The sequence below is a fragment of the Labeo rohita genome, chromosome 22, assembly GCF_022985175.1.
Source record: "Labeo rohita strain BAU-BD-2019 chromosome 22, IGBB_LRoh.1.0, whole genome shotgun sequence".
Classification (NCBI taxonomy): domain Eukaryota; kingdom Metazoa; phylum Chordata; class Actinopteri; order Cypriniformes; family Cyprinidae; genus Labeo; species Labeo rohita.
In genome coordinates, this window is record NC_066890.1 from 35,431,063 (window position 1) to 35,453,040 (window position 21,978).

Genomic DNA, 21,978 nt, shown 5'->3' on the forward strand with positions numbered 1-21,978 from the left:
TGGCATTCTGATGATTGGCATAAGTTCAAAAGTTGCAGTTAAAATAGGGATTTTTTTTTTATAAAAAAGATATTGTAGATTTATTTTTTTTGATTAACTGTCTGTAGACAGAATAAAAAAGGAATAATCACTCTGTTAACTTTTCAGTTGTTTCTCCTAAACAGAAACAGATTAAATGGAGAGCAAAGAAAACTTGCTCCCCAGAAAAAGATCTCAACGTTGTCTTAAACTATGCTCATATTGTCTTTGAAGGGAAGTGATGGCAGCCATATTGCTGTGGCACCCAGGAGCATTGCCTTCCTCAAGGTGCATTGAGGATGGAAGAAAGCACCGTACATTCACTCCCCCTACCTACAATCCCTGCCGGACATGAGACCCGAACCCAAAACGTTCAGGTTACAAGTCCGACTCTCTAACCATTAGGCCATGACTGCCCCTTTGAAGTTTTGGCAAACCCAAGAATAGTTTAAGCAACCAAAAGTCATAGATCTCAGTGTGAACTCACACATTTCTCATCATGAAAGGTTGCTGAAGGTTACTGTGATTGCTTTTTTTGTTGATGCATGACTGAAGCTTTTTTCTTTATGTCTTCTGAGCTAAGAGCGAGCAAAATCTGAGCAATATTCCCACCCAACCCCCTCTGGGGACCTTTATTTCTGAAGACTAAAAAAGTAGGTGATACAAACCTACTTATTCTTTGTTTACCCAAAAATAAAAATTCTGTCATTAATTACTTGCCCTCATGTTGTTCCAAACCCGTAAGACCTTTGTTCATCTTCAGAACACAAATTAAAAGGATAGTTCACCCAAAAATGATAATTAGCCCATTATTTACTCACCTTCCAGGCGTCCTAGGTGTATATGACTTCCATCTCTCAGACTAATCCAACCGGAGTTATATTAATATTTATCCCGGCACTTCCAGGCTTTATCATGGCAATAGGCGGGTGTTTCTCTTCATCAGTCCAAAATAAGTCCAATAAAGTGCATCCATCTAGAAGAAAAATATCCATATTCAAAATGTAGGAATCACTTTAATCTGGCTAGCGCCAACTAGTTGTACACTGAAGCCTTTCCGGGCAGATAACGCAGGACGTCACAAACCAGTGTTTGTTTACAGGAGCAAAGGAAGCAAAGTTTCCTTACTTTATCAAAGGAAAACCAGTCTCCTCTTGGCTTATATCAAAATCCTCTGACATTTTTCTTTACAAATCTTCATTTTAAACTTCTAATTCATGACCGGTGCTGTGTTTACCCATCTCCACGGTGCGTTCGCGTTCATCACGTCATCCGCTCGGAAAGGCTTCCATGTACGACTATTTGGCACAAGCTAGATTAAAGTGATTCTTACATTTTGAATATGGATATTTTTCTCACAAAAATGCACTGATATGCTACAGGAGACGTTTATTCACCCCCCAAAGCTGTGTGAGCCACTTTTTAGTTTGGATGTAGGCACTTTATTGGACTTGTTTTGAACTAATGAAAAGAAACACCCACCTATTGGAAGTACAAGGATAAATTGTAATATTTCAGATTGGATAATCTGAAAGAAGTAAGTCTCATACACCTAGGATGCCTGGAGGGTGAGTAAATAATGGGCTAATTTTCATTTTTGGGTGAACTATCCCTTTAAGATATTTTTGATAAAATCCGAAAGCTTTCTAACCCTGCATAGACAGCAATGTAACTAACATGTTAATGGCCCAGAAAGGTAGTAAGAACATTGTTAAAATAGTCCATGTGACATCAGCGGTTCAACTGTAATGTTATGAAGCTACGAGAATATGTTTTGTGTGCAAAGAAAACAAAAATAGCAACAATTGTCTTTTTCGACGCACATTTGTGAGAGTACCATAATGTCAATGTACTCTCCTAAACGCGTGTCGACTGACACGAAAGAGGAGGTTGAACCACTGATGTCCTATCTTTCGGACCTTGAACATAGTAGTTGTGTTGCTGTCTATGCAGGGTCAGAAAGCTCTCAGATTTTATCAAAAATATCTTAATTTGTGTTCTGAAAATAAACAAAGGTCTTATGGGTTTGGAACGACATTAGGGTTAGTATTCAGTGACAGAATTTTCTGTTTTTGAGCGGGTTATCCCTTCAAGAGCATTCTGTAATAACTTATTTGGTGTTGGGGCTATGACCTAGTAGTTAGCACACATGCTCAAGACATTAAATGGTGTTCATATAAGAGATGTTGATTCTTTCCCATGTAGTTATGTGTATATATAATTGTGTATATAAAATTGTGCATATCCAGCCCAAGATAGGTAAGGGGCACTCAATGCTGAATATGTTGCAGTAACTTTTGTTGCCTTATGGAGCATCACTTTGATAGAAACTTCCTCCTCCTACGTCCTTGCAATGCACAATGCCCTTTGAAACTAATGGATCCACATCATTCTCTGAAAACCTCTCAAGGTATCCATAAATTTCGTTTATCAACTGCAGTGGTTTTTAAACCTCGACCTCTTCAGCCAAATAGAGAACTAAAGGTCAAAACATTCCAGTCTGCGAATAACATTTGTGGATACCCACAGAGTTAAGGCACTTCTGAGTTTGCATAAGCGAACGCTGTGGATCGATTGGCTTCAAATGGCAGTGTGCATTGCAAAGATATAGAAGAAGCAATGGTCAGCAACAGTTATACTCAGGCAAACAATAAAATTTGTAATCTTGTTTTGTAAGAGTGGTGAATCAGTTGTTTCAAAGGGGATGGCATATCACAAGGTTGTAGGAAAAACTTCTTGAAAATGACAATCTGGCATCTGACCGAAAGTTAACAACGTTTCAAAGTTTGCCTCAACATTGACAAGAGTGAGATCTAGTAGGATATTCAGAAATCCTGCTTGATTTCAAACAGATATGGCTCCTTACACCCTCTCAAACGAGTTGTACACATTCCTGTCCATCAAACGCTCCAAACGCACCCACAACATCTACAAAAAAATGAAGCTGCTGGTTTATGGTTGTGCTGTATCGATTCCCATCTCTTGTACCATCCAAGCACCAGGTGCTTGGCAGCCACTAGGTCATTTTCAATACCCTTCTGCTCAAGCAAAAATCTAATCTGGTCTCTTTCCGCTGGTGGACGCGTTGCTGCCGATCTCCTCCACACGACCGTCACCGCAAGAAGAAGCGGAAGCCCCTGTCAGTCATTCCCATCATTCATATTTATGAGTTTCAGAAACATCACTTGCTCAATTTGCCCACTTTACACGCTTGCGGAGGAAAAGATAGAGAGATAGTCAGCGAGAGAGTCTCCCTGTTGAAAAATGCATCATGGGGCGGGTTTTTAAATGGCTTCGTCTTGAGGAAAGCTTGCCTGTTTATTAGGGATTTTTCTTAAAATAAATATACCGTTGAGCCAGCAGAGGATGTTTCATTTTGGCTCCGGTGTCTTTGTCTCCCAAAGCTGTTGTAAGAGAGGAGATGAGGCCACATCTAGCTACCGGTCTCTATCCTTCCTACGACCTTATCCAGATACTCACTTTTTTCATGTTTTCCGTCTTTTTCGTTCTCCTTCTCATCTCCCCATCTCACCTTTTGCCTGGTCTGGAATACATTTGCAATTCTGTGAGTGAAGCTATTTGATGTCAGGCTCATTCAGAAAGCGTTTGAAAGGTTAATTAGCTGAGAAATCGGTGCGGCTTTCTCAAACATTGAAATAAGAGCTGTTGTCAGATTTCTCACTCTCTCTCTCCTTTCTGCTCGTTCTTTCTCATCATTATCTTGCTCCGCACGTTAACCCGAGGAGTGGATGCTGAAAGTCCCCTTTTTTTGCTGGATGAATGAAGTTTAGCCCGTGAGTACTACAGACTGGTTTCTTCTGGTCCATTAACTGGTATCTTCAGCCAAGGTTGAGGGTGTTAACAATCACAATTACTAGCTTTGCAGCGTTCACAAGCCATTTTATATCTGTAGGGGTGAAGAGGAAAATGGGGAAAGTACAAAGGAGGGGACTTGATCCATTACCCATTGGGAGCTGGTTTTATGAACAGTCGTAATTCCATACCAGAATCGAGTCAATCACAAACCTTGAATGTCAAATCTGATTGGCTAATCTGTTTCTCCTGTTGTTCTAGATCACTGCAATGGGCCGCTGGTTTCTGCCCTTCCTCCTACGTCATTCCAGAGTTCCTCATCTTCCTCCGAGAGTCAGTCGCCATATTTTGCCAAACTCAACAGAAGAGATGGTAAGTAATCCTGGTATAAAATGTGAAAATGTTGTACAAGTATTTATATTAGATTTTTTTATTTAATAAGTAAAATTTACAGTGATAGTATCAGATGCTAATACCATGGCAATTTTGATATTAATATCCCAGATAGCACATGTATGTCTGCAAGACCTCTATTAAAGATCACTTGATCTAGAAAGCATCTGCTGTGTACAAACATCTGACAGACGTCTGTAAGATGTAAGTTTTACATACATTCTAAATCATAAACGTTAAATACATCTAATGGATGTCTATTTGACATCTGATCCTATAAGTCCTATTGACATATTGCAGATAAGCAAACACTTGTCTTGCAGATGTAAATGCAGATCTCATATAGACATCTCCGAGATGTATGTGTGCTATCAGGGTAGAGTGTTTGCTCTTCTAAACATATTAAAGACATCTAATAGGAAACATCCAATAGACATATTGCAGAAGAGCAAACACTCTACCTTGATAGCACACATACATCTTGGAGATGTCTATATGAGGTCTGCATTTACATCTGCAAGACAAGTGTTTGCTTATCTGCATTATGTCAATAGGACTTACAGGATCAGATGTCAAATAGACGTCTATTAGATGTTTTTAACATGTTTATGATTTAGAATGTATGTAAAACTTACATCTTACAGACGTCTGTCAGATGTTTGTACACAGCAGATGCTTTCCAGATCAAGTGATCTTTAACAGACATCTTGAAGATGTATGTGTGCTATCTGGGTAATAAATACGCCTTGCAGAAATAGATGTCTCCGAGATGTATGTGCGCTATTAGGGATGGCACTGGTTGATTACTGTGTTTATATATAATACTATGGTACTCCCTTAAGTTAAGGATGCTGTAAATACATTAGCATTGGTCTAGCTAATGCTGGAGTCTGTTCAGCACTCCAGCCCTGTTGAAAAATCCAGCATATGCTGGTTAGGTATGTTTTGAAGCATGGCTGCTGGTTTGAGCTGGTTTATGCTGGTCCTTAGCTGGTCATAAGATGGTTCTTAACTGGCCATGTGCTGGTCCTAAGCAACTAGCTCCTGCTCAGGACCAGCTTAGGACCAGCACATGACCAGCTTAACCCAGCTCAAACCAGCAGCCATGCTTCAAAACATACCTAACCAGCATATGCAGGATTTTTCAACAGTGAGTGCATTCAAAAATTGAAATTCTGTCATTTGATATGGCACAGCAGGGATAAATACCCAGTACGTCTTGTGATGGAGTGTTAGCCATCATTACTCAGCCTTTTAGAGTCGATTCGATTGTAATTCAGTTGACTTATAGGTCGAAAGCAGACCAAACAGTGAATTACTGCTTAACAGTGACAGGGACACCCATGTGACACCCACCTCCTTGGCTTAGTACGGTTGTGTTAGTGGAGCAGCTCCTTGCGCTATGCGTAGCGCTGAGTTTGCTGTCCATTTGCTCTGTGTTTTAATAGATACAGTGCCAATGTAAGTTAGATTTACTGAGCTAATTAGCGTGAACAGACAAGCTTAAAAAAAGCTCACTTGGCAGGCTTGTCTGAAGTCGAGGCTTGGCTGGCTTCTAAATGTTTCAAAAACCTTTTTCTGCCTTTAATTAAATGTTTATCTTTTAGTAATGAAAGGATGTTTCTTAATTAACTACAGCGTTGAGCGGAAGCTAGCCAAAAGTAGCAATGCTACCAATTTAGCGCTTTTCACTTCAACAACAGTTTTTAAAATAGCTGTATTATCATTAGCATGCTAGCTTTTGTTGTAAATAGCATTGTAGCTTGACAGAATGTTAAATTACTTAACATTGTGCTATGCTCAAGTGAGCTGGTGGAAGTTTTATTTTTTTCCCCAAGATACTTCGGTTAAGCATTCGCTTAAAGTGAACTACTTCGAATATATTCACAAATCATCAATCAAATATTGTTTAAAGGTCAATCAATTCAAATCGTCACTTTCTGATAAACTGGTAATAAATATCACTAAGAAAAGTAGGAGAAGTGACTGAATGTAACTATTAATACATACTAGCACCTCAGTGCCAGCAGACAAAAGCAAACAGTAATTTCTTTCGGAGGGGACGCCTGCTGTTTGGGAATGCAGTCGTGTAAAGTGGTTCTAGGAAGCAATTACATAGAAATACTGTGACGACAGACTTTGCTCAGGCATTTCAATTGACTATAACATTTCAAATGCTGTGAAACAAGATTGGTCCACTGGTTAGTCAGGTTATGCCGTCCTATGGCGCAAAGTCTCATGACTTTTATAATACGCATCGAGGAATTTATTCGGCCATTATTTGCATTAACCCTTTTTCACACAAGTCAAAAACCACCTCAAGCGAGTATAAAAGCGCTTTTGCGAATTAAGGTAGTTTATATCGAAAATTGCAGTTTCCATCATTCGTTTCTTATGCGATACTTTAAAATGTGCATAAAAACAGGGTGATGAAAACATAACTTTGTGTAGAATTTTACTTTTTTGTGTAGTAAAATAAGTTAACAGGCTACTAGTTGTTCAGTAAATTTTCATCACTTTTTAATGGCCGATATATTCCGCCCACAGATTTCGCAACACATTGAAGTTGGTCATGGGGTTTTTCCACATTAAGTAACGCAAAATTACTTGGTTTAAAAGTAACTTCTGTCTGAGCAGTGCTTTATCGTTACTTTCTTCTCTACAAAATGTTGCCGAAAAACGTACCTTTTAGCCTGGCATACTCAACACAAGTTGATAGCTTAAATTATTGATGTTTTTTCCTATTATTGATCTATTTCTTTTATTTATTCACTTGTGCCTGAACTCAGTTGCAATTCACCCCTTCTGTTTTTGTGTTAGGAGGTGGTGGCTGGGCTCCAGAACGAACAGACAGGCTAAGATGGCTGCAGGTGGACTTGCGAGAACGGGTTGAGGTCACAGCTGTGGCGACCCAAGGTCGTTTCGGAAGCCCTGATTGGGTTACGGGTTACATGTTGCTGTACAGTGATGCAGGAAGAGCTTGGAAGCAGTTCAGACAAGAGGACAACATAGGGGTGAGTTAACTAAGTACTCTTATAAATAATCCATCCTTTTATTATATTTATAATGCATTAGTACTTCGGCCGGCGCAATAAGCACTGTAAAAGCTTTCTGGATAATGTGGATCAGGGGGGCTTTTATGACCGGAATAAAATGCGCGCACACCCATAATCATTAAGCGTCTGTATCTTTAACTAAATCATAATAATTTACTAGGATAAATTAATGCATCCTCCCCTACACTGTCAGACACTGTCGGTGCACACATCCCATCGAAAACCAGCCACCCACTAAATGTTTAAATTTTAATTACCGACTTGAGTTTCACTTAATCGCCCAAACTAAGATTAAACGCACCCTCTGTTTTGAGTGACGTGGCTTTATATCCCTTCCAAAACTTATTTCATGCTCTCCTGACCTCAGTGGTCACTGGCAGTGCAGCTGAAAATCTTGTCTACCCGACTTGAATTACGTTTTCTTTTTTTGATAGTTTTATTTTGACAACTTTGGAATCGATCGGCACGGCCCTTGCGCCGCAAGAGACAGCGGTTGCATTGCCTCCACACTTACAGGCAAACAAATGGGCTTCACCCTCCTCTTCTGAATCAATACTAGTCATTTCAAAGCTCCATCATTCCCCGGCGTTCTTATTTAGCGCGGCTCGAAGAGATCTGGGGCGAAACATTACTGAGATCTTACCTGCCGTCTACGTCGTCTCTCATTACGAAAGCTTGGATTCCTGCTAATGTAATCATTGGGGCTAAACAAACACAGAGAGCTGAAGGTGGAGGTGGTGTATATGTTTTCCGCGGCTAATTCATCTCATTACAACTTTAGTTTTATTTAATTTTTTTCTCGATGATGGTTTTATGTTTGGTCCTTTTATCTTCCACTCAGCGGGAGGAAAAAAGGTGCTGATTAGTTTGAGAACGGAGTTTAATGGAAGTCTTTGAAGGTGTGAAGCATTTTAATGAGCAGAAGATTAAAAGACGTGGAACATTTTTAAAGAGCGGTAGGTTGCCTTCTGGTCGTGCCATTTTTCTGGTAGGCTCTACAGCTGGAGGTAGGACCCCCCGGCTATTCTAAAACTGGAGGTTTAGATTAGCAGTGGCGCTTTGAGTGCAGCTTAAAGAAACTAACGCTGCCAGCGGCACCCTGCTAACTTTTTGTGTTAGTTTTTTAAATCTTAGGTAAACGCAGCTTGGCAAAAGTTCAGCTCTGTGTGTAGATAATCAACTCTCTGACTTTGCGAGAGTTTCTTTGAGGTAAACCTATATGCTAATTAAGACTAAGTTGACTAAAGTATGTGCTGAAAGCTAACCGTTAACATTCCCAGTAACTGCAATGTCAGTTTTTCGACTTTTGTAAGTGGCTTTCATTAGCAACTCTCAGGGCAGTCAATGAAGAAATAGAATGAAGAAGTAAGTGTGAAAGTACATGCTAACGAGCCAACCCTTACAAAAAAGAAGTTTATTCAAGTGTGCTAGTATACTTCTTTTAAACTAAAAAATAGGAAAGGCTACTAGAGTATACTTTTTATGTACTTCTCAGAAATGTGATTTATATGCTTCTCAGAAATTTACTTAAAATGACATTTAGTACATTTGACTTATACTTAGATAAAGTCTAAGCATATTTGAGCTATACTTGTGCTCTGAGAATCTGTTTTTTCAGTGTTATACGCTAGGGGCTCTTTTGCACATCTTTGCACACGTCCTTTTTTTTATTTGTATTATTTATGAAACTTACCCACGTTCAAGTGTTTATAAAAAAAAAAAAAATGCATGAAGCTAGAATAAAATGTTTTTGTTTACAAGCAGATACCCTGAAGAAATTATGGTTTTAGAGGAAAGCATTTCAGGATTTTTCTCCATATAATGGACTTCATTGGTGCCCCGATTTTGAACTTCCGAAATGTAGTTTAAATGCAGCTTCAAAGGGCTCTAAACATTCCCAGCCGAGGAAGAAGTGTCTTATCTAGCAAAACAATCAGTCATTTTTTTTCGAAAAATAATTTTTAAAACTTAAGCACAAAAGCTTGTGTAGCACAGGATTTGGGATGTGAGTTCACGAAGCTACATACTGTTGAATCACGTTGAAAGGTCACGCAGAACATCTACTGCTTACACAAACATTGATTACACTACAAACAAGACAAAACTGTAATGCTATAAGAAACAGAAAATATTAATTCATTGTTTACCTGGGTCTTTAGTCTATGATTAGCTCACCTCACCTGTTGCACATGCGTGACTGAACGAATCACTCCCTGAGACGACTCGTTCTTCCCGAGTCACGGTAAAGATTTGTTCAAAATGAATGAATCATTCAAGAACGACCGATTACTAATTCGTAACATCGTAGACGCGCATCCCAGAGCCTGTGCTACACGAGCTTTTGTGCTTAAAAAGTATACAAATTTTAATTTTTGGAAAAAAATGACTGATCGGTTCGCTAGAGAAGACCCTTATTCCTCGGCTGGGATCATTTAGAGCCCTTTGAAGCTGCATTTAAACTACATTTCGGAAGTTCAAATGGGCACCAATGAAGTCCATTATATGGAGAAAAATGAAATGTTTTCCTCAAAAACCATAATTTCTTCACGACTGAAGACAGAAAGACATGAACATCTTGGATGACAAGGGGGTGAGTAAATTATTTGTGAATTATTGTTCTGGAAGTGGACTTCTCCTTATCTGGAAATATGTCTCAAAGTTTACGAAAACCTCACTCATTAGATGTTAATAGATGTGGGAGAGCTAGTAACACATTAATTTTAAAGGCATAGTTCACCCAAAAATGAAAATTCTGTTATTAATTACTCACCCTCATGTCATTCCAAATCTGTAAGACCTTCGTCCATCTTCAGAACACAAATTAAGATATTTTTGATGAAATCCGAGAGCTTTCTGACCCTGCATATAGACAGCAATGGTACTACCACGTTCAAGACCCAAAAAGGTAGTAAGGACATCATTAAAATAGTCCATGTGACATCAGTGGTTCATTCTTAATTTTCGGAAGCTACGAGAATACTTTTTGTGCGCTAAGAAAAAACAGTACCCACATTCACAACAGTACAAGTCACAAAATCTGCCTTGGGGAATTGGACGGGATCAACCTGAACCTCTCATGCAAAATTGCCCATCACATACATTTCCTGAAATGAGCTGAAATGTTTTTGTCCATGAAAATTCCCCTAACAGTGGTAAATGTGGCTGCACCTCAACAAAGGCCTTCCATCCAGCAGGAAGACCTTGTTCGATATTATATTGACTCATTAACACTTGAAGTGTATGTATTAAGGCCAAATCTTGGACAAGTTACTGTTGTGCAAACTAACAGTTTTTCTTTCTACAGACATTCCCTGGAAACACAAATTCAGATGGGATTGTTCACCACAAGCTCTCGCACTCCATAAGAACACGATTTCTGCGGTTCTTGCCAGTGGACTGGAGTCCCGGGGGATGGATGGGGCTCAGAGTGGAGGTCTACGGCTGTGCATACAGTGAGTGCATTTGGTGTATAATTGGTATGTATTCACAATGAAAATTGTGATGAAATGGAAATTCATTCGGTCTATTTTCTATGTCATTTCCCTCGGATGTATGTCACAATATGGAATATATTGCAGCTCTGACGTCCTTAAGTTCTGTTGACACCAAGATGAATATTTAGTGTGCAAATTCAGTGCAATGAACATTTTAATTTAAGGCTTTAATAAGGCTGTTAATGCATTGGTTTAAACTGACACAAGTATTTATTTGCAAACTGTCAATGCCACAGATTATTCAATTTTACTGTGAAGAAAACTGGCCACCCAATAAGATTTGTGTCACATTTGATCACATGTTAGAGCCACTGTTGTTAGTTATATAAAACCATGAACAGAGTATTTTGCTAAGCAACAGTGAAAAGCAGAGAAAGAATCCATAAATGGCTCCCTTTCTCTGTGCTGTTGTATTTAATGTTTAATGAACATTGTAGCGAATAACAAAATTTTAACAGCTGTTTGTATTACTATTACTAAATCGTGTAGCAATTATGTTTTGACGCAATCGTTCGAATTCACCTTTTGCAAAACTCACTCTTCTTCCTTTTCACATGACATATCAAATTGGAAAGGCATTTACTGAGGTTTACTTATATTAATAAGTTTTTTATTTATTTATTTATTTTTACGCCACTGTCATGATTGGCGTCATTGGTCATTGCATAGGAAACAGTATCTATGCCCCGGCCCCTCGCTATTGCATGTGAGTATTTTGACAACATAATCCAAATAAAACGGTCATTTCCAGACAAAGCATTATGAAATCATTTACTTACCGTTTGTGATGCAGCTGCAGTCAGATCTAGTATCGCTTCATCTTTCAACAACTGTTTCTTTGTGAACTATACATGACACTGTGCCTCGTTTACAAAACGAAACGCTCCGAACAATCCGCTGACACGATCTGGGATGCCATTAAAAATAAACGATCCACTTGTTTCTCACACAGGGATATTCTGATATCTGTACAAAGACATGAACGAGCTGTTTAAACCAAACGCGTCAAAGCAAACGTTCTTTTACTGCATTTGTCCTATTGACGGAAGACTCAAACATTGATTGTAATTCCATTAATAGCATTTATCGTTAAGAAAATCTGCAGTTTTCATTTAGCGCAAATATAGTCTATCGCTAATTTTATTTAGCGTGAATAGCATCTATCGTTAAGAAAATATGTGATTTTCACTTAGTCTAAACACAATCTATCGCTATTTGCACTTAGCATAAATAGCACCATCTGTCGTTAAAAAATATGCAGTTTTCACTTAGTGTAAATACAGTCTATCGCTATTTGCGCTTGGTGTAAATAGCAAATCGGTAAAATACTGCTATTTTCACTTAGTGTAAATAGCATATAGGTAAAAATACTGCTATTTTCACTTAGTGTAAATAGCATATAGGTAAAAATACTGCTATTTTCACTCTTTGCAGATAGCTAATCACTAATAAAATATGCTATTTTTTAGGGCTGTCAAACGATTAGTCGTGATTAATCACTTACAAAATAAAAGTGTGAGTTTGCCTAGTACTGTATATGTGTGTGTACTGTGTGTAATTATTATGTATATATAAATACACACACATTTATTTAAGAGAAATATGTTATGTACAAAATATTTTTATTTATATATAATATAAATGATATAAAAAATTATAATAAATACATATACTTGTAAATATTTCTTAAATATGTACATGAATGTGCTTGTATTTATATATGCATAATAATTACACACAGTACACACACATATATTAGGCAAACTCAAACTTTTATTTAGTATGCGATTAATCGTGATTAATCGTTTGCCAGCCCTACTATTTTTACTTTGTGTATAAAGAATCTATCGCTATTTGCACTTAGTGTAAATAGCATATTGTTAAAAATACTATTTTCACTTATGCTGCCTTCACGTGCTGTTGTAAATTTCCTATTTCCCCATTTATGAAGTTGTGATTACGAGCTTGTCACATTCAAGTACTTTGTATTCGAAAATAATAAAATGTAGCATCCCATTGGTTGACAATCATATAAACATTAACCGTGCTAGATAGTCAGTTTGGCTACAGTTCTGGAATTTCGTTCAAACACATGCTTATTACGCTTTAAGTGATTGTTCATATGTAGGCTATAAATATGCTACTTTAGCATCAAGACAAATTGATGTAGCAGTTGTAAGAATAAAATTGACAGCAGCAATGTTTGTCCTCTCCACCATGTTTAAAGAAGAAGTCCACTTCAACAACAACAATTTACAGATAATGTACTCACCCCCTTGTCATCTAAGATGTTCATGTCTTTCTTCAGTCGTAAAGAAATAATGTTTTCTGAGAAAAACATTTCAGGATTTTTCTCCATATAATGGACTGATATGGTGCCCCGATTTTAAACTTCCAAAATGTAGTTTAAATGCGGCTTCAAACGATCCCAAATGCGGTTGTAGACAATCCCAGCCGAGGGAGAAAGGTGCTATCTAGCGAAACAATCAGTTATTTTCATAAAAATAATACAATTTATATACTTTTAATGTCAAACCCTCATTTTGTCTTACTCTGCCAGGTTTTGTTCCGGTTCATGACAGTTAGGGTCTTTCGAAAAACTCCCATCTCATGTTCTCCCTCAATTTCAAAATCATCCTATATCGCTCTTTTACCTTTTTTGTTAAGGGTGTTTGATCTTCTTTGCACGTTCACTTTGCAAAGACTGGGTCGGTACTTCTGCAGCGATGTAGGTTGATTTTGAAATGATTTTTGAAGTTGAGGAAGAAAATACGATCAGAGTTTTTTGACAAACTGTCTTGAGCCAGAATACACAGAGTTTAGACAGAGCAAGACAAGATGAGTGTTTGAGATTAAAAAGTATTTAAATGTTTTTTTTTTTTTTTTTAATGAGAATAACCAATCATTTCGCTAGATAAGACCCTTCTTCCTCGGCTGGGATCATTTACAACCGCATTTGGGATCGTTTGACTGTATTTTGGAAGTTAAAATTCGGGGCACCATATAGGTCCATTATATGGAGAAAAATCCTGAAATGTTTTCCTCAAAAAACACAGTTTTTTACAACTGAAGAAAGAAAGACATGAACATCTTGGATGACAAGGGGGTGAGTACATTATCTGTCAATTGTTGTTCTGGAAGTGGACTTTTTCTTTAAAGTTTATGGCCCACCCAACCTGGAAACACTGCTATCAAAATCATTACGAATTTCCCACTAGTAAACACAACTCACACCATTCACATCTGATTTCCATTAAGGAAACTCATATTTACGATAATTCCAATAGCACGTGAAGGCAGAATCAGTGCAAATAGCACCTGTCGCTATTTGCGCTTAGTGCAAATAGCATATTTTCTTAATGATAGATGTAAATAGCATCTATCGCTAAAAAAACATGCTATTTGCACTTGGTGTAAATAGCTGCTGCAGATTTTCTTCAAATCTTTTGGAGTTGGGAGCACACTAAATTAAACAATCATGTGCATCTAACACATACATTCGTACTGACATGGCTTGAAGGAAGAAAGCTGTGGTTTCAAAAGTTCAGCTAGTGTGTTTTTAGCTGTAGCTAGTTCACTGTAATGTTGTTTTACTGCAGTCGGGTTGAGTTGGTTTAGACCTGCCTTCCCTGGGTATCAAAGTGCAGAGTAACAATCAATCGGTTACCTCAAGGGTAGCCAGCGCCACACGCCTTGCGCTTGAAATATTTATAACGCAGCCTTGCTAGTGCTCGTTTTCTCTCTTTTTTTTCTTCCCCTACACCCTCCTTGTTCCATTCTCTCAGTCTCACCTCAGGTGCTTTGTGTTTGCAGTCTGTGCACTAGCAAGACCGATTGTCAATTCAAAGCTTGACTCGACGACCTATCACTGCCATGTTTATTCTCGAAACGTTAATTTCGTGAGATAGGGCGGAATGTGACACCGCTGGGGGCGACTCGGTTTACCGTGTTGATCAAACATGATAAGTGGGTGCTGACCACACAGTATTTCAGTAATAGGGTTTGATAACAGAGACGCTAGTGCTTTCTCAAAGTCAGAGCGCTGGCAGGTTAGCATTAGCATTAGTGCGGCTTGCATTCCAAAGGAGCCGTGAATGAATCAGGCAGTGAATTAGTGCTCGGTAATTACATTATTGCTAGTACGCGCAGAACATACAATGGCTTCACGTGGCGGCGTTCAATGTTAGCATAAAGGACATATTTATGTGTGTGCTAACCTTCAACTCTGGAAGAAATACAGAGGACAAACATGAAAAGAGGGAAATGTAAAGTGAATTCAAACATGTCTGAGACTTTTATAGTGCATGGTCTCCCTCGATTCATATTTGTCTTGTGTGGGATAAACCGGACGTCCTCGGTGGTGCGTTGGCCTTATTCATGCACTGCTAAAATACTCCTGAAGTCAATTAGTTTTAAATCTGTCAAGCGCCTCTGCTGCTAACTGCAATTTAAGGCCGTGGCTTCGTGGTATAAACTGTTTGTGTGTGTACGTCTGAAATGAGGAGTGTGTAGCAAGAGTGTAAGTGTGTGTGTGACTCCCTGTACAGTCATTAATTCACATTGGAGCACCGCTGTGTTGATGCCGCCAAGAGACCCACAGATAAAGTGAGGTCTAATTCTGAGTTTGTGGACAACTTTGTGTGTGTCTTAAAGCAATAAGCAGGCCCACGTAGAATAGACACTTTTATCATCCACATTTTCTGTGCTGAGTGATTGGAAAAAAAATCTTGGAAACAAAAGAGTGGTATAAATATGGTACAGATGTATTTTCTTTTTTAGTCGGATACCATGGGCTGTTAAGACCAGTTTTGCTGTATTGTTGTTATTATTATTATTATTATTATTATTATTATTATTATTATTATTCTTTTTCTATTGTTAACATTGTTTAAAATGTTGACATTATATATAACAATTTAAAGTAGAATTTATTTCCGTTGTTACCATTATATGTCAAATGTATTTATATTACATTATATTACATTATCGAACAATTTATAATAATAATAATAATAATAATTATTGTTATTATTATTATAATTATATTAATTATTATTATTAATTCTGTTTTATTATTATTTGTTTTGATTACTTTTTATTTATTTATTTATTGCCATTGTTACATTACATTTATAATATATTTATATTATATCTATCACAATAATAATAATAATAATAATAATAATTCTTATTATTATTATTTTTATTATTATTATTATTAATATTAGTAGTAGTAGTATTAATTCTATTCTATTATTATTTGTTTCGATTACTATTTATTTATTTATTTATTTATTTATTTATTTATTACCATTGTTACCATTATATTTATAATATATTCATATTATATCTATTACAATAATAATAATAATAATAATAATAATTATTATTATTATGTGTTCTATTTATTTATTCATTCATTCATTCATTATATATATATATATATATATATATATATATATATATATATATATTTATATTTATTATTATTATTATTATTATTATTATTATGTTTTATTGATTTATTTATTTATGTATTTATTTATTTATAGTAATATAATTGTTTAATAGTAGTTAACTATTATTATTGTGTTCTATATATTTATTTAATTCATTGACTATTTATTTATTTATTTTTTCCATTGTTACCATTGTTTTATATATTTTTGTTATATCTATAATAATTTATAATACAATAATAATATTTTTTTTTATCATAATTATAACGCTTAATATTTTGTTGTTGTCGTTGTTGTTGTTGTTGCAATGTGTATCATTTTAATGTAGTGTAAAGGCCATCATCATTAACAATAAATAAACAGTAAAAAGATGTCAATGAAATACAAGGCATATTTCAAATATATCCCAACCCACTTCTTTTCCATATTTTTGCGTGAAATGATCCATTTAAGATTGATTGGATCCAGTATTATTTATATATATTTTTTTATATATTTTGTATACCTTTATCTTTATTAATATTTTGAATGAACATTTATTTATTTATGTCTAGCTGTATTTTAGTGCTTTTGTCAGTTATATTAGTTTTGATTGTTAAAACTATTTATTTATTTAAGTTCTTACTTCAGTTAGTTGCGAAGTGAGCATTCTAATTTTCATTTAGTTTGTCTTTCGTCTAATATTTATATGTTAATAATAATGATAATGACTGGATCATGAAACCCTTTAAATAAAACCGCTTTGAGTCAGTAATAAGGCGTCAGCGTTGAATAAGTTTCCTGTCAATTTAATCTTCATCGTCATCTCTGTGGACCCAGGCAGTAAAATTTACAGAGAATATAAGTTTATTTCACCATCTACAATCCTAAATAATAAATTATTCAATCATGACGTAAATCCGCCGTGTGTTATGTTTAGCGAGCCGTCTGGCTGAGTTCAGATGCAGTCGCGAGTTTGAACTTCATTGTTTTTGTTCTTTCCCCTCAGGAAGGATTATACAATATGCATTAGTTTTCCCCTCCTTAAACCTGGCAGTATTTCCAACTTCTTTCTTTTTAGTTCCCAAGGTCACCGTTTATGTAAGCTCTGTGGTTATTTGGTGATTATTGTTGTGCCTCTTTGATTGCAAGTCTTTGAGATAAAGCTATATTTCCTTATCGTTCCATCTTGACACGCATCATGCTTCCATCAAGACGGCAACTCGTGCAAAAAAACGAAAAGCAAACATATTCTCATCTGATCTCCCCACTTTATCTAACTCAGCCTCATTGCGCTTGCTGATGTTCCTGGACCCTCTGTGTTAGTTCTATATTCAGCAGACGGCTTCGAGCTCTTTGCGAGGCTTTGCTTGTCACGGCTAGTTAGCTTCAGTCTCTCGCACTCCGGCGTCCGGCGAGGAGAGAGATGGAGAAAGAGAGCAAAAATGTAATGTCTGAACTCTGAGTCCGGGTCAAAATCCACATTTCTGCCTTTTACTGCCCAGGGTAGAATTTGTTCTGAAGGGTTGCTTCGAGACAGGCTTCATATTTCTTTAAATTCTGGTCAAAGTTTTTTAAAGGTAATAATTTAAAATAAACTGACCCTAACTCTTGAGGCGGGTCTTACTCTTTATAATCGCGATTCTTCTTTTGTCTCTTTGTAAATGGTCTTGCGCCTAATAAATGAACTTGCATATTGTAGACTTTGAAAGCAAAAAACACATTTCATTTCTGTTATTTGGCATAGTTATGAGTAAAAACAGATTTTCAGTTTGGAAAAAAACAAAAAACAAAAGAGAGCTAAAGGACTATTAATTAAATAATTAATGCATTAATTCATTTTTATTTACTTTGCTTGTGTTTGTTTGTTTATAGTTGTAGTTTTTACTTGTTGTGCTGTTTTATTGTTTTGCTTTGCATTGTTTTAGTTGTGTTGCTTTGATTTGCTTTTCTTTGTTTTTGTTTTCATTTTGCTTGTCTTTTGTGTTGTTTGCTTTTCTTTGTTTTGCTTTGCTTGTTATCATTTTTTTTTCTTTTATATTGTTTTGTTTTGTGTTTTTTGTTTTGTTTTGAATTGTATTGTTTTTATTTTGTTTGTTTTGCTTTGCTTTGTATATCGTTTTGAGTTGTTTTGCTTTGCTTGTGGTTTTGCTGTTTTGTTTTGTTTTGTTTGTTTGCTTTTGTTTAATTTGTTTTTGCTTATGTTTTTGTTGGGTTTTGTGTAGTTTGCTTTTCTTTTTTGGCTTTTTCTTTTTTGTCTTTTTTTTATGGTTTTGTTTTGCTTAGTCTTTCTGTGTTTTTGTTTTTTGTTTTGTTTGATTTTATTTACTTTTCTTTTTTTGTTGTTTTGCTTTGCTTCACTTTTTTTGTTTGCTTTGCTTTTGTTTGTTTTGCATTGTTTTTGCTTTTGTTTTCCTGTGCTTGTTGTGTTTTTGTTGTTCTGTTTTGCTTTGTTTTTGCTTTTGTTTTGCTTGTGTTTTGTTGTTTTGTTATTTGCTTTGCTTTTTTGCTCTTGTCTTGATTTGCTTTGCTTTTTATTGTTTTATATTTGCTTTTGTTTTGTTGTTTTTTTTGGCTTTTCTTTTGCTTTTTTGTTTTGTCTCACTTTGCTTATATATTTGTTGTGTTTTGTGGGTTGCTTTTCTTTGCTTTGTTTTTGCTTTCATTTCGCTTGTTTTGTTGTTGTGGTTTGTGTTGTTTGCTTTTCTTTGTTTTGCTTTGCTTTTTATTGTTTTGTTTTTGCTTTGCTTTTTTATTTTTGTTTAGTTTTACATTTTGCTTGTTGTGTATTGTTTTTGCTTTTGTTTTTGCTTTGCTTGGTTTTGTTTTTTTGTTTGCTTTGCATTGTTTTTGCTTTTGTTTTCCTCTGCTTGTGTTTTTGTTGTGTTTTGTTTGTTTTTCTTTGCTTGATTTTTGCTTTTTTGTTTTGCTTTGCATTTTTTTTTGTTTTTGTTTTGCTTTGCTTGTTGTTTATTGTTTTTAGTTGGACTTTGTTTTGTTTTGTATTGTTCTGCTATTGCTTTGCTTGTTGCTTTGTTGTTTTTTGTTGTTTGCTTTTCTTTTCTGTTTTTTTTTTTTTTTTTGTTTGTTTTTATTTTGCTTTCCAAAATACATTTTTATTGTTTTTTTGTATGTTTTGTATTGTGCTTTGTTTTGCTTTGCACTGTTCATGCTTATTTGTGATGTCCTTTTGTTAATGAAAGAATTTGAAAGCAAATACTTTTTAGATAAACGTTAACTGATAAATTGCACAAAATAAAGCTTTTAAAAGAAAATAAACAAGGTTTATGTTCTTTTGTATTTAAGGCAATGATTTTTTTTCCCTTTTATTTCACAGAGTCGGATGTTGCAGATTTCAATGGCAGGAGCTCTTTGCTCTACAGGTTTAATCAGAAGTCCACCAGCACGGTGAAAGACGTCATCTCCCTGCGGTTTAAGAGCCAACGCGCGGACGGGGTCCTTGTGCATGGAGAGGGGCAAAGGGGCGATTACATCACCCTAGAGCTGCATAAGGGCCGCCTGGCCCTGCATATCAATCTGGGTGAGTGAGAGCTCTCTATAACCTTTTAAACTCAAAAATGAAGGCCTGAAACGTACTCTGTGGCCATAAAGCTTCTGGCCATAAAATGCTTTGAAAAAGCCTGATTTCATGCATTTTCATGTTCTGAAAACGAAATGTGTTGCATTCTCAGCATTGCCACAGGGGGCGCTAATGCAGGCGTTCAATTCTTTCTTTTTTTTTTTTTGTTTCAGTTCAACTTGCTTTTTATTATGATTTAATCTTTAGTAGTGAATCTCAGTTTTGCAAATAATTCTGCTTTCATGCATCCAGGGACTGCATCAGTGTTTTCATTTATGCAAATAGCATTCAGGTGTAAAATAGCATACAAATTAGCCTCAAATCTAAGATATGTGAATTAAAAGCCACAAAACACCCATTTTGTAGAGATTCACAGTGACAGTGTTTAGGTTATTCCTCATCTTCGGGTTTTGTAGAGCTCTTCTATCAATGCAGCAAGAGGAAGCATTCACATACACAATCGTGGCATCTTAGCGTAATCACATGAGAGGCAGTTGTGAAACAAAGATTTGATTAAGAGGCCAAATCTGCGGCGTAATCACATATAAGTGTATCGAGCTGTCACAAAGAACGGTCTAATGTGGAGTCCCGACGCTTTCCGAGCATCGTGTTCAATTAGCACCGGCAGTCAGATGGAATAAGTTGTGCGCTACGCTAAGAGCACCGGCGAGCTCTGATTGCTAAGTATACCGAGCCGAGATGATGTTGATGGTGTTTATCAGGACAATGTTTTTCTTTTACGATTGCATTCACCCTTTGTCTGAAAGCCACAAAAAGCTCTCAAAGCTAATTTCAGATGCCGTATATTGTCTCCTTCATGAGTAAATCTCACTATAATGTGTCTATTTTGCTTAAAAATCAGAAAAGGATTAATCCATTAAAGTATTTTTTTATGAAGGAAATTACTATAATAAAAAATACTATAATACTTTTTTAATCTTTTCACTCACACCACTAATTTTGTGTTTCTGCTTTATTTTAAAAAATATGTGTAGTAAACATATCAAATATCTGTCTTCTAGAGAAAAATGTGCTTAATTGTTATGCAATTAGTGTCACAATGCAAAACATATTAATGTTGCTAAAAATAAGTTTACTTTTCGTCATCCAAAATACAATTTTGTCCTCCTTTCTTTTGATTTTGTTGCGAAATATGAGCTGAGCATGTTTTTGACAGGCTTCTCTCACTTTGTCAAGATACGCTGTTCTTTCTGTTCTTTTATCATCAATACGGCAGGTTTCTTTCCAGGAAGTTCAGAAGGATCAAACAGAGGAGACGGCACACGGCACACCTTTCCCAAGCTATTTATGGCTCGTTTTGAGAATCTGTGCTGAAAAAGAGACCGTTTGATAATTTTCTTTCTAAGGTTGCCCATTATGAAGATGCTACAAAATTAGCAACTAATAAAAAGGATGCTTCCGAGAACAATTTATTTTGGTTTCATTTAGTAGCATGATATAAATGGGATTTTTTTTTACATTGTGTTGACATTGTTAACTAAGATTAAATCTAAAACTGTTAACTAGGCTGGTCAGTTTAACGCATTAACTTAAAGTGCTCCTATTATGCTATTTTAAAGGTTGCTAATATTGTTTTATGAGTCTCCTAAAACAGGTTTACATGTATGCAAGGTCTCCAAAAATAGATTTAATTTTACCTCATTTCTAAATGATTCGTAAACGACTCATGTGAAGCAGTTCGAAGAATCAGTCTCTCTAAACCCCTCCTTTCCGTGAGCCCTCACTGCTGTGATTGGTCAGATGGTGCAGTGCTTTATGATTGGTCTACCGCGTACAGCGCTTGTCGGAAATTGAAACAACCCATTGCCATAACTGAATGACAGCCCTAGAGACTTGTCGATAAATAGAAAAGATGGCATCGATTTTACCATACCAATTCGAGCCGGAGTCTGACGATGAAGCGCTTGAAGTGGCTGATCGACAAGTTAGCAAGGACTGCCGTGGAAAGTGCTCGCAATTTGCTTATGTAAGCGAACCGGGCACACCTCTATGTTGTAAACTTCAGCATTGTATGATGCATTAAGCAGCTTTCACACCGAACTTGGAAAGCGCTGCACTGGCCGCTGGGTTCAGTGCAGCCCTTCAGAGCGCAGAGGCAAAATTTCGACTCATTTGAACTTTAAGCGCGCCGTGCACGCCAGTGGTGCGCTCTGCTGCACGCCAGT

The 21,978-nt window shown here is 36.3% G+C and overlaps 1 protein-coding gene across 1 annotated transcript in view; it reads left to right on the forward strand.

Annotated features, from left to right (window-relative positions):
• The window catches only part of cntnap5b (contactin associated protein family member 5b), a 95,784-nt gene that overhangs the window by 18,246 nt on the left and 55,560 nt on the right, over positions 1–21,978 (forward strand). The window contains exons 2-5 of the mRNA XM_051095051.1: positions 4,093–4,203; positions 7,045–7,238; positions 10,585–10,732; positions 19,550–19,753. Of these exons, the coding sequence (XP_050951008.1) occupies positions 4,093–4,203; positions 7,045–7,238; positions 10,585–10,732; positions 19,550–19,753 (657 nt within the window). The remainder of the gene's footprint in view (positions 1–4,092; positions 4,204–7,044; positions 7,239–10,584; positions 10,733–19,549; positions 19,754–21,978) is intronic.